Source organism: Carettochelys insculpta, chromosome 10 (genome assembly GCF_033958435.1).
Source record: "Carettochelys insculpta isolate YL-2023 chromosome 10, ASM3395843v1, whole genome shotgun sequence".
NCBI lineage: Eukaryota > Metazoa > Chordata > Testudines > Carettochelyidae > Carettochelys > Carettochelys insculpta.
In genome coordinates this window covers 37,847,283-37,874,713 of record NC_134146.1, presented here as the reverse complement: position 1 = coordinate 37,874,713, position 27,431 = coordinate 37,847,283, and the positions used below count along the sequence as shown (strand labels likewise).

The 27,431-nt window shown below is 45.7% G+C and overlaps 1 protein-coding gene across 8 annotated transcripts in view; it reads left to right on the top strand.

Moving 5' to 3' along the window:
- Positions 1-27,431, top strand: part of TNIK (TRAF2 and NCK interacting kinase) — a 319,291-nt gene that overhangs the window by 192,659 nt on the left and 99,201 nt on the right. For all 8 annotated transcript variants that reach the window (XM_075004331.1, XM_075004329.1, XM_075004324.1 and 5 more), the window contains exons 5-7: positions 9,900-10,010; positions 14,348-14,438; positions 15,259-15,389. In XM_075004331.1, coding sequence (XP_074860432.1) covers positions 9,900-10,010; positions 14,348-14,438; positions 15,259-15,389 — 333 coding nt within the window. The remainder of the gene's footprint in view (positions 1-9,899; positions 10,011-14,347; positions 14,439-15,258; positions 15,390-27,431) is intronic.

Genomic DNA, 27,431 nt, shown 5'->3' with positions numbered 1-27,431 from the left:
GACCCCCCCAAAGGAATTACGGGTTGACTAGCCCTTCCTTTCATTATTTTGTCCAACAGTTAGATTTAATTTTCCACCCTCCCATGTTGGTTCATTGATTTCCAGCCTCACACTGTTTTATCATGCATAATCTTATCTCAGTCCTTGATTTCTGTCCTTTTTGTGTGGACTAATTCAGTCCATCTCTTTTTCACCTTTTCCCATCAATATTTGCAGGTTATTAGGACACTGTTTGAATTTCCACATACTAATCATAGCTGGGCTCACAATTAGGGGAAAATTGTAGGTCCAGTTATAACACCCCCTCCACCCAAGTGACCTGCCACGGAACTCTCCCCTGTACATAACCTTTGTAGACATCAAAAAAGCCTTTGACAGCATTGATAGAGACCCTCTGTGGAAACTGCTGCAACACTATGGCATCCCATCCAAAATTATTAACCTGATCCGTTCAATGTACAAACTCTCAACATGCCAAGTTGTTCACAACTGTGTCTTGACAGAATTCTTCAGCATACTCTCAGGAGTGTGACGAGGGTGCCTATTGTCACCTTTCCTTTTCTTGATCACAGTGGACTGGATTATGAGGAGGACAACAGATGGCCATCAATGGGGTATTCAGTAAACACTTTGCAAACCGCTAGAGGATATTGATTTTCACTGACAATGTCACCCTCCTTTCACACAGACATGAAAGCATAGAAGAAAAGGTCACAACACTAGACAAAATTGCGTCAGTGACTGAACTGAGCATTAATAAGGGAAAGACCAAGACAAGGAGGATCAACCAGTCCAATAACAGCAACATCACACAATGCTACCACCACACTGGGAGGGGATGACCTGGAAGATGTGGAGCAGTTGAGCTACGTGAGGAGTATTATGGACAGAGACAGAGGAACAGACAAGGATATCAGTGCCAAGATAGGGAAAGCAACAGCTGCATTCAAGACTCTTTGTCCCATATGGAGTTCACAAATACTATGTGCAATGATGAAACGGCAGACTTTGAACACAAATGTGAAGTGTGCTCTTGCATGGATGCGAGACTGGCATCCTAAAAAGTCTTCAGATCACAAGCTAGATATTCATAAACAGATGCCTGAAGTACATCCTTCACATCAAATGGTAAGATATTGTCACAGATGAGGAGCTTTGGAACAGAACAGTAGAAGAGCCACTTGATATTCAAATCAAGAGAAGAAATTGGGGATGGCTAGGCCAAGCTTTCAGAAAGCCATCATCCAGCATAGTTTGTCAAGCTCTCAAATGGAACCTTTGAGGAATACATGAAAGAGGAAGACCATGAATGAAGTGGAGGAGATCTACTGAGATTGAAGGACAACAACTGGGATACTCCTTGAGTCAACTAGAAGTTTTGTCTCGACAGAGTGAAGTGGAGACTTGTGATGACCTGTGCTCCACTTGGAGTGCAAGGGATTAAGTCAAGTCTATGAGCAGGACATCATGAACACTCCTCGTGAGCTGGGGAGCTCATGAGAGGGATTGTGTCTCTATCTTCCAAACGCAGAGGGATACATTCCCTACAGAGAAGAATGTGCAGTCTAAGAAGACAGAGGGTGAACAGTGGGGCCACTAGCAAAAGTGGTAGTAGGTCTAAAGCTTGTTGATGATTTTTTTTATAAGATAAACACACTGAATTTCGCCCTTCATGCACACAGACAACATCTCTCCATCCTATCACCTATTGTACCCCAAACATCAATTCACAGCCTGCATTCCAGTCTCTTTATGACCTACCTCTGATCGCTTAACTTGTTATTCCCTCCTAAATGAGTCCACTCATCAGGTAAATAAAGCTAATAGAGTAGAGGGCACAGTGAGCAAATTGGTGTTGGTTGGCGTTATTGTACAGTATACTGGGCTTGTGTAAGTGATGGATCATGAGAGGGGGACAGAATTATAGAGAGGGTCATAAAGAAGCTTTAACTTGATTGCTGAGGTGTTCAACACAAAGAAGTCCTTCCGAAACACATTGATGTTCTAGAGCTGATTGTGGAAACGTTATCAGAAGTTCTAGGGCTTCTTCTTAATGGTATCCTGTGGTTGTATGCTGTATGATAATAGGGGTGCTGCTTTGATGGATGATTGTCAGCTGTCCTTGCCATCTGCAGTGTATTGAAGAGATTAAACAAAAGCATCTGCCATGCATGTACAATTGTATTGGATTTTGCTCCTGCTTCTGGAGTTCAATTTACACGGTATGCAGAATAAGCTTCAGAATGGTGACAGCTGAGAGAAGAGCAGTGATACTGCTCATTCCCCAGTGAGAAGTACTGGCCCTTCTGGTGGGAGATGGTTTGCTTCCATGGCAGCCCTATAGATAAGTGGTGAAGTAGATGTATAACCAAGGGGGAAAATTACAATATGCAACTTTCAGAATACGTATCCTTGGCAAGTACCTTGGAGTCCATACTTGCATGCCTTGCCATGTGGTCTCTGCTACTGCTGGGAGGGAGTGCAGTCAGTCTTTTCTAAGATGTAATGTCACTTACAGGCTACGTCTACACATGCATGCTACATCGAAATAGCTTATTTTGATGTAACGACATCGAATAGCATCTACACGTCCTCCAGGGCTGGCAATGTCGACATTGGGCAGCACCACATCGAAATAGGCGCTGCGAGGGAATGTCTACATGCCAAAATAGCACACATCGAAATAAGGGTGCCAGGAACAGCTGCAGACAGGGTCACAGGGCGGACTCAACAGCAAGCCGCTCCCTTAAAGGGCCCTTCCCAGACACACTTGCACTAAACAGCACAAGATACACAGAGCCGACAACTAGTTGCAGACCCTGTGCATGCAGCACGGATCCCCAGCTGCAGCAGCAGCAGCCAGAAGCCCTGGGCTACGGGCTGCTGCACACGGTGACCATAGAGCCCTGCAGGGGCTGGAGAGAGAGCGTGTCTCAACCCCTCAGCTGATGGCTGCCATGGAGGATCCCGCTATTTCGATGTTGCAGGACGCGGATCATCTACATGTTCCCTGCTTCGACGTTGAACGTCGAAGTAGGGCGCTATTCCCATCCCCTCATGGGGTTAGCGACTTTGATGTCTCACCACCTAACGTCGAAGTTAACTTCCAAATAGCGCCCAACACGTGTAGACGTGACGGGTGCTATTTTGAAGTTGGCGCCGCTACTTCGAAGTAGCATGCACGTGTAGACGCAGCCACAGACAGATCAACTGAAGAGTAGTTCTCCCAAGAATGATCTTAAGTCAGGATAACTCCAGCTGCAACTAGATAGTCAGCAGATGCTGCAGGTACAGAGGAGCGTGCATCAGGGAAAACCTGCAAAAACAGAAAAGGAAAGTTGTTTAAATGTGCTATTTCATCTTTTATTAAATTTTTTTCAGCAGCTATAATCTATAAGGGCAGGGTAACTTGCACTTCAGTATAGATTTGCACTGGTGTTCCTGACGACAGAATTTGGCCCATAGTATTCTAAAAATGATGATCCAAATCCTTCCATCACCTACACACATGCAACTCATCCAGGCTTCTGGAGGGTTGCACATGCGTGTACCTAAGAGTAGAACAAGTCTCGTTCCATAATTCTGTGGATATCCACAGACCATGTTGGTGGATCGGATGTGTATACAAGCTTTTTATCTGTGCTGGGCTCCATTCTGTTTAGTGGACATGTGGGGGAATGTCTTTGCACAACTGAAACCTTACACAACTCACATTTAGAAGTTTGAGTTTGGCAGGAAACAATTTAAGCTGACCTTTATTCAGTTCAGGTCCTTCAAAGCTTACTTTCAGCAACAATCCATATGACCTGAAAGCAAATTATGAAAGGAGTGCCTGGGAAGAGGCATTTATAAGTATATTGTCATTGAACAGGGCTGGTTAATGGAATCTGGCTGAGAGGGCAGACGGTTTGTCATAAACAAGACTTTTAATTGCTTTGTGCTAAATAAGCCTGTGCTATTTAATTTCCAGTTCTGTTCAAAGCTATTGCTTCAGGAGCTGTGTTGGTATTGTAAATTCTCAGTCCTGTGAACGTGTCCACTCATTTCTCCTCCCCTCTTTGAAATCCTGCTTAGAAGTCTTGGCCATAGCTACTTTTAGGCTTCCAAAGTGACATAAATTACTTGTCTGGCCTTATGCTGTTCGAAGGTCAAACAGAAGATAACCACACAAATTATATATTTATGAAAGTCTGCTAGGGTGTTTATATTGTAGGCCATTGCTTGGAAAGACTGAAGACTGGCATGTCAGTAGCATGTGTCCCTGTGCTCTGCTGAGTCAAGCAGCCAGGCAAACATGTTGCTGTTGTAGCAGGGCCAAACCTTTAGGAAGAAGCTGCGCCAGGTAGTGCTCTTTAATTTGTAGCCTCTTCTAGCTCTGGTGCTTGTTGAGTCAATTACAATTTACCTTTCTCTGTTCACTTCAGTGTGCTGAATGGGAATGTTCCTTTCTACACAATATTTTAATCAATGCTTAATACAAAATCAATTGCTTTCTCATTTTCAGAAACAAGCAGCAGCTTTTCTGCTGAATAGCCAGGTGAATTTTTCATGTCGCGCTACTTGCTCCAGGTGTTAATAATCGTGGTTTAGTATAAAAAGTAATGTGTGCCTCAATAAAGAAGCAGTTCTCGATAAAAGAGCTATGGAAGCGTAATGGTTCTTAAAAAAGTTTGTATTGGCTGGGGTCAATACCGTGGCCTGTGTGCATCCCATTCTGTATATAAGCACAGAGCTGATAGTAATGTTTGTAGTACCATAGGTGAAGTTGCAAGCACAGAGCTTTATCCACCTTGCTCCCCACCTTTTCGTTTTGTGGATGCCCACATTTGCATAGACAATGGTGTCTAAAATGCCACCAAAATTCCACTGCATTACAGATTCCATGTCTGGTATGAAACTAGTAATGAAGGCTCCATTGCATGTTGATGCTTTGAAACAAGATAATTATTTGTCCCTTTCTCTGTGGACAATTAAGTTCACCATATGTCCTCTACCATAAATCTCTGCCCTAGTAAACTTATTCATAGTGGGTACCAGGAGGGCAGATGACCATGTGGTGGATTAAACACATCTTCAGTTAACAACAGAGCTGGTATAAGATGCAGTTTTGTCATGAGCTTTGGCATGGATTGGTTGAACAGTTGGGATTCAATCAGTTACTCTTGAGCAGGTGGGTGTGACAAGGAAGAACTGGGTGTGAGGTACAAGAAAATTGGTCACAGGAAGGGTAGGGAGAAATAATTCTGGAGGTCCCCTCTTTGGGGCATTGAAATTGTCCTGAAGGGATCCAGGTCAGTTTGCTGGATAACAGTGTCGCTCACAAGAGCTAGTAATTTATGAGCTCTCGATGTCAATTCAGAGCTAGCAAAATGTGATGAACAGTGATGATGGGGCCAGAGGGGACCTGAGAAATGTTTTTGGAGGCCACTTCTTTATCAAGAGTAAAATGACTCATCCACAAGCTGTGAGGATTCACAAAGCAATGCACTCAGAAAATGCGGGCCAGAATGGAGTAACAGCTGCCATACATTCATACGCCTTGCTTCTAAAGATTGCTGCTCTAGTCTAACATAAAAACAAAAATAAATAGTAAATTAACTATATAAAAATCCTTAATGATCATAGAAGTTAAAAATTTAGAATGTAGTTTTACCGCTCCATGCCATCCTGCTTATAATTTTAGTTGAGTAATAAAAATGTAGTCAGCATTTCTGGTTTAGTATCTTTCCCAGTCCCTAAACATCTTCCGTATTTAACAAGCTTGGTAAGGGTACAAGCAGTTATTAGACTAATGGCTCTATTAGTCTTGCATCTCCTGGCACTATTGCACGGATTAGACAGCCCACAATGCAAGAACGTTTGATTATCTCAGAACACTGTACAAATCTGAGGGAACGGATTCTGATGACCAGTCCTGTCATATATCATCGGGTTTACTGTTGTTTTATAAATGGAGAAGCTGACTCAGGAAGGCAATTACCTGGCTGGGGGTGAAACCCACACTTTTGATTCCCAGCCCATTGCTTTAAGCCACAAGACTGCTCTTCCCTTCACAGTGGACAAGTTGTGTTGTCTGATGGTTAGCAAACAGAGCAGGGAACATGACTCCTGTACATGACTACCAGCTTTTTGCCACCAACTTGTGTGATGACCCCAGGCAAATCACTTAACCATGTCAAACATCTGTTCCTGAATGTATAAAATGAAGGTATTGGCCTTGGTATAGGCCAGAGATGTCATGAAGCCTATTGTCCGTAAATTGCTGTGTGTGTGCAAAATAGTGTTAAGGTTAGTCAGTGGGGAGGTGAGGATGAAGTTCAATACAGCCTGTGGTAAACTTCACTGAATACTATCTAACTACAAAGCTACATTATTGCAGTAGTTCATGAATTTAAAACACAAACAGGTAATTCAAGATGTCATGGAAGAGCAATTTCACTTCGCATACTTTGTCCATCACTATTTGTAGCAATTGCTTAGTTCCTTATCCAATCAGTCCAATGTCTTCAAAAGAAATACTGTTGTTTTAGTCGGAAGTCCCTTAGGCATCTACTGCAGGCTGAGAGACATGGATTGTTGAAGTTGTTAGCTTGCGTCTTCACTTTAAGAATTAATGGCACAGATCATTTGAAATGCCTCACAGGTAGCAGCAAATATTCATTGTTAAGCCCCATTGGACCCATGCCCAACTGAACCTGGGCACTGCTGGTATTACCAGTAATATCTGTAGTTGCTGGATATTCTCGTACATATTATGGGATATCCATTTCTTAGTAGCTTTGAGAAGCTGAGTTGGGCATTAAAGTCTCCTCGGACTTGCACCATTTTTTCATTTCTAGGAGACTTCATAATTATTCAGGAATTACATGAGGCAAGTGGCTACTTTGTGTACTTTTTGCTAGCCATCTTGACCTGATGGAAATCTAGGACAGAAATTTTGGGCTGAGTGAGCTGGCAGGACTATAGAGGTGATCATTCAAATTATTGGATAAATTGGATACTTGTAATGATGTTTGGTGTTTTGGTTTAAGAAGTTGTAATTGCACTATATGGTGTAATGGTCCCTCGTTTTTCATTGCTTTCTAGTTACAAGCCATAGAAACATAAAGGTTCAATGTGTGTCTGTCAGTCTTGAGGGAAAAGACACATGTACAGTGATTCCCAACCTTTTTTCCTTCCTGGGTCTCAAAATTCACTCTCAGTTTCTGGCCACAACTCACCCACCCCTTAGCTATGTGCAAAGTTGTGGGTTAGGAGTTATAGTCCGAGCTCACAGATTTATTTAGGAGGTGCTGGATGAATGTGAAGTGGAAGATTGGGGCTGGGGGCGGGGTGCTCTGGGATGTGAATGTGAGATGACAGAGCAGGAGGTGGGGATCTGAATGAAGGTATACGGAGTCTCTCTCACACACTTCAACCACCCTCCATCTCCAACACAACCATATGCTTTGTGATAAAACCCTTATATTTTATTTCTTATATGTGTATGTCAAAATCGTTATTTACCTACTGACCTATCTACAGATTTTCAATAGTTCCCATCACTATAATATCCTAAATGTTTGTTTTTTCCAGATACAAATGTAACTAGTGCCATTCCCATGGAGCAATCAGTTAAGAAGGAAAAGAGACAGCCAAGAACTTTTTTCTGCCCAAGAGTTACATTAATCCATTTTATGGGGAGTAATTATTAATCTAGTCTTTTGTTTTCTGGGTTGTGAAACTGTCTGCCAGGTCACATTGTTTGATCCTTTGTTTTAGGAGGGAGAAGCCCTGATCTCTGTGGATGAGCTAATTACCCGTGTGGTCGCAATTGATTTAGCCAATCTCAAGTTCATTTCTTAAGTCGAGTTTTGTAATGTAAAAGTAACTTTTGTTTCTTATGGACATGCAAAGAATTTTTCATCTTTCATCTGGAGCAGACCTGAGAAACAAATTGATTCTAGAAGTTCTCAAAACTAGACACTGTATGGAAAGGACATACTAAAACAATGCTATCAAAACAAAAAAGCAGTTAAGTAGCACTTTAAAGACTAAGAAGATAATTTATTAGGTGAGCTTTCGTGGGACAGACCCACTTCTTCAGACCATAGCCAGACCAGAACAATTCAAATTTGACACATTAACACGTGATTTGAACCAGGATATAAATTTTCTGGGACATTATAAGGGCTCTTTGGCAAACTTGGCTTATCTAATTCTTGACTCCCTCCCCCTGCCCCTCTCCTCTCTGATTTGCTCACCTTGATAATTTTTTTCTGATTTGTCAACTTTGATTACTGTTTTTGGTTCTCTGTGCCTTAAATATTGAGTCTGTTCTGCTATGGCTATGGTCTGAAGAAGTGGGTCTGTCCCACGAAAGCTCACCTAATAAATTATCTTCTTAGTCTTTAAAGTGCTACTTGACTGCTTTTTTGTTTTGATAGTATATAGACTAGCACGGCTCCCTCTCTGTTACTAAAACAATGCTGTACTAGCAGGAAGATAGACCATCTTGACCTAGTATTATAGACTCAGAGATTCTATGATACTATGTCAAGATGGTCTTTCTTCCTGCTAGTACAGCATTGTTTCTGATGCCCCATTCAAGTGTCTTATCTGAACTGAAAATGATAATAGTGTTTGATTGTTGTTTTTTATGACAGCCAATATGGTAGTCCCCTTGGCTGACTCATCCAAGCAGGTGGAGGGCAACTAAATCTTTTATTTTTTCTCAGCATTTCTCTTTTCAGCTTTCAATTTTTAACAGTGTTGTCACTTGCTTTGAAAATGTGAAATATTAAGTCCTAAGTAATAAGCCAAATTATTTTAGTGAAATTAAAATTATACGTTTAAGAAGTGTAAACCAGTCTACAGACTGGGAAGTTTTCTTCCATGATCATTATGTTAATTGGAATGTCTGTGTGCACACACTCACACAAATATATTGGGCCCAGTCCTGCATTCTTTGTGAACAAATTTCCCCATAAAATCAGTAGGCTTTGGTGGATGCATAGACTGCAGGATCAGAGCCACTGTGCTGATCTTGTCTCTCTTATTTCATGACTGAACGCTTTTGGGCCTGGGCGTGAGTAAGAAGCTCAGGTGCATGCCCTTAGGGTTGCCCACTTTGGTTGGCTGAACTCCTGGGAATTTCTTCACATGGAATAATCTTTAATTTAAGATTAATCTTTAATTCCTGGAGGCTCCAAGACAATCCTGGAGGGTTAGCAACTCTGCATGCCCTCTGTATGGACTCTTACATTTACTGTTTAAAAAAAAAAATTAAGCAGTGGAAGAGTGGGAAAAATGGTCTGGTCTGATTTGAAAGAATTCTAGTAAACAACTACTCATAGCAGAATGTTCCACAGGCTCACAAACTTTACCCACTAAAAATGTTTTCTGATATGGAAGGAAGCAGAGAACAGTCACCCAGCAAAAGAGAGAAATCTTAAGATGATCGTTGGAAGTGGTATTCCAAGAAGAGAACTTCTCCCCAATGTAATGGTGTTTGCACACACTTATGGAAAAAGCATGTTAAAAAGAGTGACTCTGAGGCACATGTATTATTTGTATTGGTATGGAACCAGGTCCTGTAGAATATGCAGTGGTGGGATTGGTGACTTGAAGATTTCTCACTCTCCTCCTCCCCCTGCCCCCATCCCGGCATAGCTTTTCAGTGATAAAATTACTCTACTTTTCTTGATCTATTGCCTTTTGAAGGAATGCAGGCCTCTCCAGCATTGCAATGCACCATGAAAGAAAAAAAAAACTGAAAAATTATTCAAAGATCATTTTCTGTCGCAGTGAAATTGCACCATAAATACCTTGCCAACTGCAATGTACTACACTGGGTTATGCAACCCAGAGGACACCTTCAAGTTTAATTACAGTCATTGTACTTTTGTTTCCTTTGCCAGCTGGTGATGGAATTCTGTGGTGCTGGCTCTGTCACTGATCTGATCAAGAACACAAAAGGGAACACTTTGAAGGAGGAGTGGATTGCATACATCTGCAGGGAGATTTTACGGGTATGTGTCCAAAGTGAGCTACTGTGGTTCTACATGTCATTTACCAGGATGGGCTTTTTACATTTGAAAAGAGTTAAAGCTTGCGAGATGGCACTTCAGGCTGTATGGCTAATGTACTGGCATAACCTAATGCATCTTAGGTGCCTGTAGATTTGAATGATTCATGTGGTTGTCTGCTGCATAATAAATACATGCCAGTTAATGGCCCCCTAGCTCTGTTAGTTTCTGGACTTTTAACTCTGTTTTTCCTTCAACAAAATCTTAATTTCCTTTAACACCAAGTAAGTACAAAATGTATTTAAGATAGAATTCTGTTTTCAATTAACAGAAAGGCAAGGCAAATACAGTCTGCAAAAGGAGTGGGTTTTTTTAAAACATTTTATTAAATGCAGACTCAACTGGCACACTTTTTTATTTTTCAGTGTGTCTGGTGTCACTACTTAAATGAGGATATTGGAATGTTTGTACCCAGGAGATAAGAGTCTGATTTAGGGTTGCCAGGAATCTGGTTTTCAACCAGAGAGCCCAGTAAGAAAGGGACCCTAGTGGCTCTGGCAGGCACTGTCGACTAGGCCATTAACATTCAGATGGCAGCACGATGGGGGGACCCAGCTCCTTATCTGCCTTGGGTCTGCACAGCTACCAGAAGTGACCACCAGGTCCCTGCAGCTACTATGTGCCAGGAAACCCCATCCACATGCTGCCCCTGACCTGCAGGTACTATCCTCAGGGTTCCCAGGCAATGGGAGCTGCAGAGCCAGCACTAGAAAGCAGGTGCAGGCTCCACCGCTCCCATTGGCTGGGAACCATGACCAGTGGGAACTGCGGTGGCAGCACCTACAGGTGTGAGGGCAGCACATGGACAGAGCCTCTCTGTGCCTAGAGGCTGCAGGGACCCTGCCATCTACTTCCTGGGAGCCACATTAAGTGCCATTGGGACCATGTTCCTTTAGTTCCCTCCTGTACCCCAATGCTCTGCCCCAGCCCAGAGGCCCTCCCACACTCAAACTCTCACCCAACATCCACACCCGAAAACCCCATCCCCTGCCCAAGCCTGGAGCCACCTCCTGCACTCCAAACCATTCATCCCTGACCCCACCCCAGAGCCTGCACCCCCAACCAGAGCCCTCACCCTCCTCCTGCTCCCATTTGGTGAAAGTGAGTGAGGCTGGTGGAGGGTGAACAATGGAGGAAGGGCAGTATGGGGCAGGGCAGGGTGACAGTGTTGACAGCCCTATACTGGTTGGAATGGCTTACACTGGTGAGTGGCAGTGTTCTGTAGCAGTGACTTCTGTGAATAATACATTTCTGTATGATGCCCAGGTTATTCAGGTAGGCAGTCTACATGATCATTATAGCAGGGCCTTAAAAATTATGAATCTAAGAAATCAGGGTTTTTTTACATCCATCATATACATGTTGTGGGGATCCTGCACATCTGAATGAGTGACACAAAACTGAGGAAGAAGTGAAGATATAAAATGGTCATGAAGTTCCACTTGCTGTCCACCGGTGACAAAGCACTTGTTTATTTATAACACATGCCACCATCAGCACCACCACCAACAATTTGATGAGCACAATAACAAGTTTTGTAATTAATCAGCTGTTGTAGTGACACATCCTTCAGCCTCAGGAAACCACAGTTACACAGGCTGAGTTAAACTGGTAAGCCTGTTTTACAAAATAGCCCTGCTAGTGCATTAGAGCTTAACCACTGGATTATGATCCAGAGCCACCATCCAGTGTCAAGGCTCATGAGTTGGCTCTGCAATGCATGGCAGCAGCAGGCACACTTTTGAAATGTCTTCTTGCCTAGTTGTGTAATGTTACCTGTCTCCTGGGCTCCAGCACCTCCTGTGGGTTGTCTGCTTCTTCCTGGGTTTTCCAAGGCTCGGCCTTCCAGTCAAGTCACATAAAAGTCAAATCTCCATCTGGGTTAACTGAAAGGGCCAAATGAAAATCCAAACACATCTGAATAACTCTTCTGTCCCCTTTTGTTGCATCTGCTCCCACTAACAAACTGTGTCTGAGGGCTCTCTCGCATGGGAGCCTACCCTGCTCTCCCTCTCTTCTGCCATTGTAGGCCCCAACTCAGCCTCCCACCAGCTTCCAGGAGCCTTAAGTGCTCCCTAAGGCTCCTGTTCAGGCTCTCCAGGGAACTTTCCCCTTTTCAGGGGCTGCCGCAGGGATCATTTCTGTGGCTGTGACTTTTCCCAGGAAGAGAGAAGGAACTACCTACCTCTTCTCTTCTGAGTTAACTACCCTCAGCTGCCCCATCCCCTGCCCAAGCCTGTACTCCAAACCATTACATTACACCTAGCCAGGTTTGCTAAGTGTCCCTGTGTGACCTGACCAGGGTAAGGCTGAGAGATAATTGCTAGGTCAGGGGACAGGCTGAACCCAGCCTGCCTTGAAGGACCAGCTAACCTGTGACAGTGGTCTACTGTTTCTACAGAGTTAAGGGAGAGGAGTCATTTTCTGACCTATAGCTCAAAGGATTTATGCAAACAGCTTGAGTGTCTATCCCCATTCTTCTTTTAGGATCCTCCTGTCCATTATTTAGAATGCAGGTTTCCCTTATGTTATGGAAAACAAACAAACAAATAAAACAACAACAACAACAAAATAAAAACCCAACAACATAAGAATGATAGTGCTTTTCATTCCTTCTTTAAACAAACCCATGCATTTAAAGTTCAAGCTGTGGGTGTGGGTGTGGAGGAAGGTACAAAACTTCAATCTAGTTTTACAAACCACAGAAGAGTTTGAGAGATTGGTAATACTGAAAGATGCCATTCTCAAGAATTCAATGTTGTTACTCTTTTGTGTTTTGTAGCACAATTGAAGACATAATACTCACAGGAAAAAAATGGCTTGTGGCATGTTTATATGCTGTACAGCAAAGGAGGCTTTGGTCCTTATACAACATATTTTCATTAACAGTGTACCAGATATATTTTTTAAGGTACAGGTGTACACTTATGCGGCTTGTGAAAAATCAGTATCGTATCTTGTTAGACAAATTTTCTAGCCTGCTAAGGTGGCAGCCATTCTACCATTTGGGATTATTAAGCCTTATGGTTCTTCAGTTAATTAGCCATTAAAATATTCCAGGCCTATAGACTTTGAGCATTTAGATGCATTTCAAATGAATTCACCCCAGTCACTGGAAGTAAAGGGGTGGCATGTAGAAACAATCATTACATATTGAAAACTTTATAAAAATTGTGTGTCCTTAATGGTGTTTATCTTGTAACTAGATCGGTGGAAACTCATAACTATTATTTATGATTGAAGGTTTGATGTAATTTTATAACACTTAGGGCTGGAGCCTGCATAGCTGAATTGAAGCTTTGTCATTTCCTTGGGCACACACAGGATCAAACAGCCAGAGGCTAACACTGGAATAATTCAGTGAAGAATTGGAACTCAAGAAGGTTTCTGAATCTCCATTGGAATTGTTCTTTGTCGTAGTCCTAAAGTAGCAAGCCTAAAATAACTAATAACTGCCAGCAGTGATAGCAGAAATGATTTTATTTTTCAGTGATTATTCAATATGAAATGAAATTAGTACCCATACAGATTTTTTTTAAAGTAATCCATATTATACCAGACTAGAAATATAGGTGGCTGTCATGTTAAACTCTGAAATAGTACACACATGAAATAAAAATGCAGGCTGTGCAAAGAAATTAATGAACTAATGAAAAAAGGAACAGTGGAAAGCTAGTTTACCCATAGCCTTCAAGAGAGATTTTTTAATTTGAGCTATGTCTCTATTAGGAGTATGTGCAACTTCTAGTATTTGTATTTCTAATAGAGGTTTTTAATGCATGTGAATGCTATTTATTGGGCCAATATAAAATGAGATCTAGTATTTCAGTTTCTGGTTGATAGAAATACAAACAGAAGGCCAGATTTTCTGTTTCAGCACCTAACATGGCTCTCTATGGCAAAAAAAAAAAAGCCCATGAAAAAACATTAATATGAATACTGAGGTATTGAGGCTAATATTGAGATAATACTCAGTCCTAAATCTTTATCAAATTTGCAGTTGTGTTTATGGGGTTTTGTTTGTTTTTACTCGCCATATCAGGCGCAGACTGCCATGACTGCAGTTAGTAAGTGGATGTTTCTACTCATGACATCCCAATGTGGAATGTAGGACATTTTGTGCACATGAAAAAGAGAAGAGTTTTGAGGCAATTTAATTCCGATATAAATCTCCCATTTTTGGTGGGTAATTAGTATGCTGATGGCAAGTGGGGGAAATGGTATCAAATAATACTCTGAGTTTCTTTTATCTGACCTTGCTTATTCCCTGAATTTTCTAGGGTTTGAGTCATCTACACCAGCATAAAGTAATTCATCGAGACATCAAAGGACAGAATGTATTGCTGACAGAAAATGCGGAAGTTAAACTGGGTAAGAATGGCACAGAACTTAATGTAAGGAAAGTGTGGGATGAGTATTGCTGGAAGATGGAATAAAACTGGTAAAGAGCAAGTAACTGACTTGCTTTCTTTGGGAATGGGGACAGATCAGGTAGGTTTTGTGAGATCCCTGAGATACCGTGGAACCACCTTTTCTGGTATAAAGGCAGGGAAAGGTGGTTCCAGCTAAGGGCACAGCACAGTGGCTCATCCCACTTTACACTGGCAGATTCCCCCTTCAAAGGGAAATTCTCCAACCATTTTAAGTTACGTGGTACAAAGGGAACTCGGTAAACCAGAGAATTCAGCCCAGATTATCAAATTCCATGCTTAACATTTCCGTACAATCCTTTGTCCTTAGCCTTTAGTTCCTTATGTCTGTTGTATTTATGCCATTTCCAGGAACAGCATTTCCAGAAAATGGCACTTTTAAGTACACGTGACTTTCCCTGACACACACAGAATAGGACAAAACAAAGTTTCTGGTTTGTTTTCAGTTCCCAGCTCTCGTCTCCATTAGTGAGTACTAGAGTCTTGAGCTCTTCTTACTCAACTATAGTAATGAGAAGCGTGTGCGCTGTTCACATCAGAGGTCAAATGGCCAATCCATCCCTGCTAGGACTCCACTGAGGTCAGGGGAGTTCAATCAGGAGTGACTTTGGCCCAATACGTCTGTTTTCTAAAGACTGAGGCTAGTCAGTCTGTATGAACTTAACATGACTTTATTTTTTTTTCATCTTCATATGTTGTGGCTGAAAGATAACATTCAGTTTTGTATTTGTTTATCTTTTTTTTTTTTTTAATATACACAGTGGATTTTGGTGTTAGTGCTCAGCTTGACCGAACAGTGGGCAGGAGAAACACCTTCATTGGAACTCCTTATTGGATGGCCCCTGAGGTTATTGCCTGTGATGAAAATCCTGATGCCACTTACGACTTCAAGGTACCAAATCAAGCATCTTCATGTTGATTTATATGTTACTACAAATGTGATACTTCTGATGGTTTTAAAATATTCATTAAGGTCTCTGAGTTAGTCAAGGTATTAAAACAAGCAAATTTACTCAGAAAGACCATATCTCAGATTAGTTATTTTAAATCAACCTTGTCACTTTTTGAATTGACGATTCTGATCATAAGCATATGAAGAAGAGGCTGATCTGATCTGAAATGATATGTCCATGTCATAAACATTATTAACATTCAGGATTTTTTCAAAGGATTTGGCATCTTTTTAAAATTTGTAAGTGCACAATAAAGCGCAAAAAGTTCTCCCCTGCATTAATGGCAGTCTGGTTCCAAGATGTCAGTCAGTTATTAATGTGAATCCTTTTTGTGATGCTTAAGCATTGAAGATTACTGCACAAGGTCTTCCTCAGTTCTGAATGAGGTATTAGGGGCTTCCTTTGAACTGCTGTGTTGTGCTGTTCAATACCATATATTTGTAATACTAGCCTGTTAAGAGAGGAAGAGCTGAAATTGTATCTTTAAGTCTGCGAGTCTGGTGGGCATCCATTTAGAGGTCTTATGGTTGTTCCATATTCAGAAATTTGTGGGACAATTCCAGTTATCACTGAACTGTTTATGCATCCCAATTTTATCTGAGGCTTGATGACAACCTAACATCATGTGAGTGCCCACAACATCGTCATGAAGCTGCAATGTTGCTACTGCCCAAGAGTTCCAGACCTGATTTTCAGAAGTGCTGCAGTGCATACTCCACTCCCCTGAGACCCAGCCCCTATATGGGTCGAGCTAGATTTCCAAAACAAATAGACAGTTTTAAAAAATAAATAAGTTTAACCATTGTTGTGCATTTGCCCATTTCTCCTCCCATGAGGGCATTGTGAGACGTCATGTTTGAAAAGTACTCTTGGCCCTTTGGAGGCAAGGACCTATAGAAGACTCACTACATATTAGAGATGTGACTTTCCCATGTAATTACACAAACATTCCACCACTCTGACGCAGCGTTACAGCCTCAATTGCTCTTTCCCACAGAACAGATAAAATATATGTGATAGAGGGCCCAAAAAATGTCAAAACAATCTGAAACATTTTGTCTATTAAGATATGTCAGTCAGCAGCTTAACAGATTGGTTTCTTCAGAGCAGCTGTCCAGCTTCAGAATTCATCCTGCGGGTTATTTAAATTGTTGCTTGTTAATGATATGCAGATGTGCAAATAGTTAATCCCCTTTTGTTAACCACCATGATATACGTTTAAAAGCTGGATAGTCTTAGAGTAGGGATCATTTAGCAAACTTTATTATATGTAACCCATGCCAACCACTGTGTGGTCTATCTCTACTGCAAGCATTTTAGTTCACATGACAAAACTTTTAGGGTGGTCATAATGTTTCTTTTATTTAATGCATATAGTGTCTGCCAAGTGATTGCCAAATATCCAAGCAGATTTAGCCAACCAGCGGATTCCCTAACCCTGTAGCTGGTCTCTGTGTGTATACATGTAGTCTGTATAATACTGTTCCTGAGACATGAACTAAAAGTGTTATTGTTCATTGGCTGCAGCTCTACTGCATGAACCAAGAAGGAGCCCCTTATTAACTCAGAGGAGCAATGTTGAGCTAGCCTCAGCTGGATTGCTCTTTGGCACCTCTCACACGAAAGAACTGGCTTTACAGGGAGTGACTGTTGAACAGCATGGATCTGGTTTCATACATGTTGGCTCAGGGAAATGTAAATTATACTTCCCCGTGCCCCAGAGGTATTCACAAGAAGGCAGGTGGTGCTGCCCTCGCCCTCTCCCAGGCATTTCCACTCTGGGGGATTGGCTTTGATCTTTGGCCAGCTCTTCAAAGGAGCATCCCAAAAAGAGGCTGCAGGGAATATTTGCTGAATTGGCATTTCCTCTAGCTTTACTGGTAATGCCCCTTCCAGCAAGCACAGCTCCTCCATTGCAAATTCTCACTCAGGCTTTCTGGCTCAAGTAGCCTGTGGGTTTCCATCTGCTAAATATACCCTTAGGGTAGTAAGCCTCTGGTTCACCTGAACACCTGATTCTTCCTCTTGAGAGGCTCTTGGATCTCTTGGTAGCACTAGATAGACTTCTTGTTAAGCTGCATGCTCTAAATACGGTTTGGAGAGGTTTACAGCCTGAAAAGGAGTCAGACACAGGGAAGAGCACTTGAAATTTCATAATATTATAAACATTCCTGGTTTTAAATCTTCCTGGCCTTCATTTTTTCCCTCAGAAATCCCTGATGTTTTCCTCCTTCCAAAACAGATACGGTACTTAATATGCAGTAGAATGGTGAGCAAGAGCTGGGATTAGAATTCCCCTATTGTCCTGGGATTAAATGCTCTTAACGGGCTAGATGGCTTTGTCTTTGAAGCTGGCATTGGCTGTTTGCGGCTATAAAATAAAAGGCTGATTGCTGCCCATGCGGCAAACTGTGGTGTGTTTTCAGAGTTTATTATAACCTGGCAGCCATGAGTTCTGGCTCCAGTCTCAGGTTCACCTCCCTACAGCTGATGCTGTAGCTTTGAAGTGGAGAGAAAAATGCAAATGATCATTTTTTAAAAGGATGCAAATCAGATCGTATCAGCTATGGCCAAATGGCTTGAGATAACAAATATAAAAGCCTGGAATTAGTGGATTAAAAAAAGGGACCTCCACAAATTTAATCCTGAGGGAGAGGGGAGGAACTGCTTCTGATCTCACAGTTTTCTTAGGCAAAGAGAGCTTGATGGTGTAAAGTACAGAAGGAAATAACAAATAACGCACAAATATGAATCACATCAAAAAAAGTGAACACAAAACCCACATTGTTCATACATTTTTCCCTAGGGGTTTCTTTTTTGCTGACAGAAATAATGTCAATAAGCTTAAAATCAAAGGAAACATAGATTTCTTCCTCTACTAAAGTGCAATTATTGCAAATATTCTAGGGTATAGGGTATACTAGTATGCTTTCTCTCTGGCAGGTGGACTGCGAAGTTTTCCTAATTTAAAAAGAAACCCAAACTTTAAAAATCCATATCAGTATAAAATGTATTCCGTGATGTGTTTATCCTTCCCTTTCAGACCAGCAGAGGTGATAATCCTTTTTTATATGGCTCTAGTTAAAAATCACTTGGCATCTTGCTTGTAATCTTAGGCATTTCAATATTGGAAGGCTACTGAAAAATAGAGAGGAGTTCAGAGAAGAGCAATAACAATAAAGGGATTGTAAGGACTGACCCATGCAGAAAGACTGAGACAGTCAGTATGTACTGTGTAGCTCAAGTGAACAACAATAAAGGAGGACGTGATGGTCTGCAAGAGATTAAAAGGTGTAAATGCCAACCGTGGAGAGGGAGCTTTTAGGCCAGTACAGGGAATTGCAGCTAGGGCAACAGGGATGAAATGCTATAAGGAGAAAATTTAAGCTGAATGTTAGGCAGGAAAAATGTTATGCCAGTGAAAATAACTAGACTTCAGAATAGGCTCCCAAGGGAGGTGGCAGTGACCTATCAATTGTGACACTTAAACCAGGTTGGGCAAACCTCTAAGAATATGTCAGCATGTCTAGTAGTTGGAGCATGTGAGTAGGAGTCAAGAACTCTTACGTTCTAAGACTGGGCTTCCTTCTTACTCTGACTGGTAGCCTAAGTTCTCTTGGGTTAAATTCAATTGTGATGTAACTCCATGAGGCAGGTGGAGTTTCAACAGGGATGAATCTGACTCTGACTTATTCTTCCCATCTAGGGATAACAATATCTGTAAGACAGATGCTGTGAGGATTGAGTTAATGGGCATGATTCACTCCCTGTGTCACAAAAGGATGCAAATTGTACCCACCTGTGCCAGTAGAGGTGACTGCATCCAAGATGTTATGAGGCCCAGGGCAGTTCAACATTGCATCAGGGTTCAGAAGAATCCTACTGGAATAGGCTGCCCAAGACTTGTTTTGAATCAGTCTATCTCTGAGTGCTGTGCACATCTCATTGGCCAGCACTACCTGCCTGGGCAATGCAGAAGTTTCCTGTAGTTGCCCTAGTGGCTGAGTACTTGCAGGCACCTTGCTCTGCCACAGCTGACCTCTGAGCAGACTTTACCACTGGGGCTGAATAGAGTCCAGTGTTTGCAAAATGGTTTGTGGTTATAAAGAGTACTATCCTTGCAAGCACACGTGCAATTCTCCTTCCTGCTGCTGTTTGTTAAATTTCAGTAGCTCCCAAGTGTGCCAGGTGCTTTCCTAACACACACAAAGATATACTCTTTGTCCTCTGAAGACCACACATTACAAAAATCCAGAGAGAAAGCAGAGAAAATGTACAGCTCATCTGGTATAATAGTATAAATAGGTATAAAAACGTGTTTTTAGGAGGTTTGGTTTTGAAGGGAACTTGTAGAGGTTGAAATGGAGGTGAAAGGTGGAAAGAGCCTGCAGGAAAGTGACAGAGGAACAGAAAAATGAAGAGGAAAAATGAATAGGAGGTAGAGAGAATGGAAGGCAAAGAGGAAAGGCATAATGGAAAGGGATCATGACTTCAGTGGGAATTGCACCCTTGCATTTCATGGCAGAATCAGAACTATTGCGTTTTAAATGTGGCTATTTGTGATTTTTAAGTCTGTCTATATAAGAAGAAGCCAGCATGTAAAGATCATCCCATCGGGCAGCGTCTTTCCTTAAGAGACCAATGTAAAGTATATACCCAAAGTTTTCTGTAAAGAATTTTCAAGATGTAGTTCAAGTCCTACCTCTACTAGGTAACCAATTTGTGCTGACCCCTCAGGTAGCTGACAGGTTTCCTGCAGTATGTTACTAATCTTCAATATTCAACAGCTTTTATGAGATTGTGGGCTTTTTTTTTAATAGTCTTAACACACCTATAACACCAAAATAACCATGGCTTTTACTGTGATACCTCAGTGCAGGGAAATTAAAGAAGATGTGGAAGTCTGGCCTTGTCTTCAGCGTCTTAGCAGAAGTCAACAGAACATAGTGTTGTGTCCTTGGTTGTGGGGCAGAGGGCAAGTCTATCTGTGATTATATCAATCAGCAGTGGGTCTCCTGGAGCCCTGTGGAGGAGCAAGTTGAGTGCTTCTTTTGTCAGAAGCATGACTTCACCCCACCTCTTCCACCTGCAAGCCCGCCCCATTCTGCCTCTCCTGCCTGTGGCCCCGCCCACAGTCCTTGCCCATTTCTCCCTTCCCTTACAGCCTCATCTCCCGCATCATTCATTTCTGGCTCCCTCCTCCACCATGGCCTCAAGACTGTGCCCCCGCAGGGGGAGATTTTTCCAAGGACCCCAAATTGTTCATGGCCTGTGGTAAACTGACATCGATCTCAGTGACATGTGGGATAACTGGCTTTATGTCAGTGAAGACAGGAAATTCTTAGTAGACTACAGTATAGAAGCTGGCATGTTGAAAGGTACCAGAAGGGGAAGCCATTGCCAGTGGGTGCCTGCTGATGGCCATAACTGAAACTGAATTTTGGTCATTTCCTTGGCTCTACAGTGGAATATATCATCTATAGTCAAGCTCCTTGGCTTTCCTTTAGCTGAGACTCTTTATGACGCCAGCTGGCTGCCCACCAACCTCAGAGATGTGTCTGGGGTGATACTTCAAATGAACGCACTGAAATTAGTCTGTGTTCTCTTTTTAATATATTTGGTACTTGGTTATTAATCATCATGCAGCTATACCCTCACCATGTCTAGAGTAATGAATTACCCAACTTCTGCCAAAAGTAAGTTGTATCATGGTCACTAAGAGAACTTATCACTTTCTCTGTCTCTCATGCATATATATTATTTTGTTCCTGTCTCCTGGTAATTGAAGTATTTTCTCCAGAGTGCAGGAACTGAAGTGTCTTTGAGATGCATTAATGGATCTAAAGGCTTAAACCCAGCACATCAGTGAGTTCTAGATGCTCTCTGGCACGGGCAGTTGAACACTGCTTACAAACGTCTCCTGGTGAATAGCCAGGAATATAAATGTTGCCATTTGAAAATGTGATAATTCTAGGAGAAGGCATACAAGTGTTATATCCAAAAAGTTTTCCAAGAAGAAGCCCCCTGTTTGCTCTAGCTGTTTGGAAGATCAGGAGCTGAAATTGCCCTGTGGGCTGCAGGAGGTTTGGAAGCAGAAAGCAAGGAAGCTCTTCTCTTTCTCCTCTCTTTGGAGACATGTAGCTATCTTGTGTCTCATTTAATCAACAGTATCTAGCTCAGTCTCCTTTTTCTGTCTGGGCCGCAGCAAGAGGGTGGCACAGCAAGCTGCCAGAGCACTCCAGATCCCACCGCTGAAGGGAGTTGGGGGGTGGCCCTGCTACTGCCCCGCTTCAGGCCCATGTAATCCACAGGGGCCCTCCTAGTCGCAGGATAGTTGAAGCAGCCACCCCAGAGTCCCCAAAAACGCAGGGCCAAATTGTCCTATGAACAGGATGGCTCAGATCTAGGGCTGAACACGGCTGCTTCTATGCAGGGTACTAGGGCAAAACCCGCCTCTTAACAAAAAAATTGGAAATTTTCCTTCCCCTGAACCTCCCTTAGAAAAGGACAAAGAAGGCAGTTTGGATGGGTGTGATAGGCTCAGAGCTGACTTATGCTTGATAGTTTTAGTGACATAATTATGTCTGTTAAGGGGAGAGCTAATTTTTTTCCCCCATGAACTATTTCAGTAAAGCCCAAGTGTAGGTCCAGGACTACAAGAGAAACACTCTGCTGGTATAGCTATATTGATGCAGGTTGCACCTTCCTCATACAGCACCCTCAGCACCTGATCCATCTCAAATGAGGGAATTTTCCATACGAACGGAGGGCCCCAACTCCAGCCCTAGACCGCACCCCCTCCAGCTGCTGGCCCTTCAGAGAAGCTGGCTTCAGCCCCCATCTCGAAGGCTGCCTCCAGCTCCAGCTGGGGAACCAGTACAAGCCCTGGTCAGGGAGCTGGGTTGATGTCTCCGCCCCAAGCTCGGCATTGGTTCCAGCTGTAGCCAAGAAGCCAGCACCAGGGACACAAGCTCCTGGCCTCCCCTGCATAGGGTCACCTTCCACCCACCCTTTCCATAGTAGCCTTCCAGTCAGGGCGCTCTCATCCAGGAACATCCATGGTCTTGCTGAACGACAGATGTTGCCGGACGGGAGTGTTCTGGTTTTGTGAGGTGAAACCTGCACTGTGTACTATCAAAGAACTCCCTAGTGGGCATGGTTTATATCAGCACCATTGCTGGCAAGCTTATTCCAGCCCTCCTTAACCAAAACAAGCTTTGCCAGCAGAAGCATAGCTTTGTTTCTGTAACTATGGCTACAGGAGGGGCCTCTTCTGGCACAGGGGTATTACTGGGGCATTACACACCTAAGTGACATAGCTATACCTCAAGACTGGAGAAGCTCTGTCCCACCATTGTTGCCTCAGGGAGATTTTTCTAAGGGCCCCAAATTATGGCCTCTGGTAATCCACCACAGATCCCAGTGTGTCTCATTTGGGGAGTCCAAAGATGTTTATACAGCAGACTGAGCCTAGATTCAGTTCTGCCAGTATGAAAATACCCTGTACTATGATAGTTTATTTCCATTTCTGACTCAGAAAAAGCTACCATGGTATAAATGTCTCCAACAAGGTCCACAGCGGAAGGGTTTTGCTGCTTTAGCTGTACACGTATGGTTAGAGGCAAAGTTTCCTCGTGTAAACAAGTCCTGGGACTTCGACATATCCAAATTCCATATCTAGCTCTGCCACACATCGCATGTGTCTTTGGGCAAGTCACTTCTCCTCTATCTCAGCTTCTGTATTTGTAATATGAAGATGGTTATATGTTGCTACATCATGAGTGCATGCAAGATGTCCTCGTACAGCCATGAAGGTGCCTCAAATGAAAGCATGATCTGGCCACCCAGCCTGATTTAGTCCATCCTCAGGCAAAAATTCCAATCAGAATTCAGCTTGAATTAAGGACTTTGGGGTTTGTCCTTGTCAACAGGTAGCTATCCACAGACACATGCAGACTCAAACCTGGGGCATCTGGAGCTTAGTGCAGGTACCTCTACAGCCTGAGCTAAAGGCCATCTGGTTCTCAGCTTAGGCTGTAGAGGACACTTATTCTTTCTCTGTGAAGTGGTCCAAGTGCCACTACATGGGACAGTTAACCACAAACACATCACCTCTGTCAGTGGCACTGCCAGTTGGATTCATCCCTAAGTATTAAAATATTTCAAATGTGTTGAAGTAAAAAGCAAGGAGAGAAGGGTGCAACAGAAGTTGGTGTGACTTGTGTGGTGTCTAGGCAATGGTTTCTAGGTGTTCAGAAATTGCTTCACCGCAAGACCCGTGGAGCATCCTTGAGTCATATTAGCTACGTCTACACGTGAAGCCTACTTCGAAGTAGCCTATTTCGATGTGGAGACATCGAACACGTCCTCCAGGGCTAGCAACGTCGATGTTCAACATCGACGTTGCGCAGCACCACATCGAAATAGGCGCTGCGAGGGAACGTCTACACGCCAAAGTAGCACACATCGAAATAGGGGTGCCAGGCACAGCTGCAGACAGGGTCACAGGGCGGACTAGCACTTCCGGGGCAACAGCTAGCCACTCCCTTAAAGGGCCCCTCCCAGACACACTCAGCCTGCACAGCACGCGGTCTGAAGAGCCATAGGCATGCAGACCTTGGGCGACGCAGTCATGGACCCCCAGCAGCAGCAGCAGCAGCAGCAGCCAGAGGTCCACCCAGCCGCCCCTGCAGGAGCAGGGCTCGCCCTGCTCCATGCCATACGGGAGGCAGCTGAGCACCTCCTTGCCACACCGGAGGAGGAGCGGCCCACAGGGGAGCAGGACTCAACCCCCAACCCTGCAGCACCCCGACCCCCCCCCCCCACCGCCTCACACGCCGCCGCCTGTGGAGCTACCCCACCAGCACCGATTGGTGGGAGCGGCTGGTGCTTGAGGAGTGGGATGACGACCGCTGGCTCAGGAACTTTAGGATGAGCCAGCAGACATTTATGGAGCTGTGCCAGTGGCTCACCCCCGCACTCAGGCACCAGGACACCATGCGGCGTGCCCTCCCAGTGGAGAAATGGGTCGGCATCGCTGTCTGGAAGCTGGCCACTCCAGACAGCTACCGATCCGTGGGACAGCAGTTTGGCGTCGGCAAGGCCACCGTCGGGGCTGTCCTCATGGAGGTAAGAGGACCCACGGGGGGAGGGAGGGAAGCAGCCCTGGCAGGGCAGGGGGGCCCGGGCAGGGCAGGGCCACGCACACCCTGCTCACCCCTCATTGGTACTCTCCCACGTGCTTCCCCTGCAGGTCGTGCGCACCATCAACGCCATGCTGCTCCACAGGCTCGTGAGGCTGGGGGACCCAGATGCCACCATTGCGGGCTTTGCCATGCTGGGCTTCCCCAATTGCTTTGGGGCTCTGGATGGGACTCACATCCCCATCCACACCCTGCAACACAGTGGAGGACACTACATAAACCGCAAGGGCTACCACTCAGTGGTCCTCCAGGCCTTGGTGGACAGCCGGGGCCGTTTCCAGGACGTTTATGTGGGCTGGCCTGGCAGCACCCACGACGACCGGGTTTTCCGGAACTCGGGCCTGTGCCGCCGGCTGGAGGCGGGGACCTACATCCCCCAGCGGGAGATCCCTGTGGGGGGCACCACCATGCCCCTCTGCGTCATCGCAGATGCGTCATACCCACTCCGGCCCTGGCTCATGCACCCGTACACGGGCCATCTCTCTGCCAGCCAGGTCTCCCTCGGCGGTCCGTCCGTCGGTGGCGGGTGGCGGGGCGACGGCGGACGGCGCGGCAACGAGCGGAGCAGCGGGTGGTGTGGCGGGTGGAGCACTCAGGGCGGGCGCAGTGGCGGCCGGCGCGGCATGGGGGGCCAGGTAGTCCACTAGGTGGTTGAACGTGTCCATGTAGGCCCCCCATGTCTCTTGGCGCCAGGCCAGCACCCGCTCCTGGAGGTGGAGGCGGTGTTGCTCCACCCGCAGGCGCTGCTCCACGACCTCCAGCTGCTGACGATGGATGGCCAGCAGCTGGGGGTCCGTCGCCGTCGGGTGGTGGTGCTGGGTCCGCCGTCTTGCCCGCCGTGGGGCCGGTCGGTCCTCCGCCGAGGGGCTGGCCTGGAGAGATGGCCCCGGAGGGGTTTCCGGGACCACTGAAGCCTCGCCGGCGCTCTCCGGTCCTTCTGATGGTGCAGCTGTGGAACACAGGAGGGGGGGAAGAAGAGTGGAGACATGCGTTAGTGTGGGCCCCGAGCTGTGGCCCTTGTCCCCCCACCCCTGTGCTGCAGGTTCCCCATCCCCGTCCCCGGGAGATGCTGCTGTGATGGGGTTCATGGGTCCCCCTGCACTGCACCCCGTCCCCCGGCGGGAGTGACTCTCACTTCACTCAGCAGGGTCTGACAGGAGAGGTTTCTTAGGCCACAGATGCCCAGTTTTTCCCAGAAGTGACAGTACAGCAGTCAGAGACAGTCCTTCCAACCCGTCCTGGGGAGAAGACCCCAAGGGGTGCCCCTCTGGGGTGTAGCTTTCCCCCTCCTCAGGCTGGCTGCCTTCCAGCTCTCCCTTCCCCTAGCCTCTACCTGCGCCCCCCACCCCAATTCAAAGCCAGCTCGGCTCCTCCCTCCTCTTTGTTCAGGGCAGAGGTGTAACCTGCCAGTTGTAGCCCCAGGATCATCCTTTGCCCCTGGGAGCTATTCAGCTTGTTGCTCATATCTAGCCTGAGTCTCGCATTTGCACTCCCCCCACTCCATCACATGCTGCTGCTGCTGCTGCTGCTGCTGCTGTGGGGTGTCCCACCCCCTCCTCCCGGGGGACCCTAGAGGTTCCGCTCCCCCCTGCCCCGGGGATGGGGCATGGTACTGTCATGCTGGGGGGGTGGGGCAGGGGCTGATGCACTCCTGTGAGGGACATGGCACTGCTGTCCTTGGGGCCATGGCCATCTGGGCATGTGGAGGGCCCTGGCCACGTATCTATTACCCCCGCCCCTCAACCTCGGGGGTATACACCGGGGGGATACATACCTGTAGGTCCACTCCTACGGTCCAGGGACACCCGGGGGGCAGACGCCCGGCTGCTGCTCCGGGATGGGAGGAGGATCTGCAGCCCCGTCTCAGTGGAGGAGGAGTCCCCCTCCTCCTCCTCCTGCTCCGGTGCCCCGGGGGTGGGCTCCAGGGGGGGGCCCCCAGGGTGGGGGGCTTACCTCCGGGGCAGACTGCGGCTCCAGGTCCTGCTGGGGCTCCTCAGCCGAGGTCTCAAGAGTGGCCGGAGGGAAGGAGGTGTGCCGGGGGCCCAGGATGTCCCTGAGCTCCCTGTAAAAGGGGCAAGTGACGGGGGCGGCCCCAGATCGGCCGGCCGCATCCCAGGCCCAGGCGTAACCCTGCCACAGCTCTTTCACTTTACTCCGGACATGGTCCGGAGTGTGGGCAGGGTGACCCTGGGCGGCCAGGCCCTCAGTCAGCCGAGCGAACGCATCCACGTTCCGCCTCTTGCTCCCCATTACCTGGAGCACCTCCTCCTCACTCCAGAGCCCCAGCAGGTCCCGAAGCTCGGCCTCCGTCCAGGAGGGGCCCCGCTGCCGCTTCCCGGCCTGGCTGCCAGCCTGGAAGCCCTGGCTGCCCTGGCTCCCCTTGCGGGGGGTCCCCTGGGGGCGCTGTGGGGCTGCCGGGCGGCCATCACAGCTGGGGTGGCTGGCTGTGCTGGCTGTGAGACGTGCAGGCTGGCCGCGTGTCTGGGCTGCCGCCTGCACGTTCTCTCAGCTTCCTGCACAGGAAAGGGAGGGAGAGGGGACCTTTAAGGGACCTCTCCACGTGGCTACCATTGAGCTGAGGGGCTGGAGAGAGCGTCTCTCAACCCCTCAGCTGATGGCCGCCATGGAGGACCCCGCAATTTCAATGTTGCGGGACGTGCAACGACTACACGGTCCCTACTTCGACGTTGAACGTCGAAGTAGGGTGCTATTCCCATCCCCTCATGGGGTTAGCGGCTTCGACGTCTCGCCGCCTAACGTCGATGTTAACATCAAAAT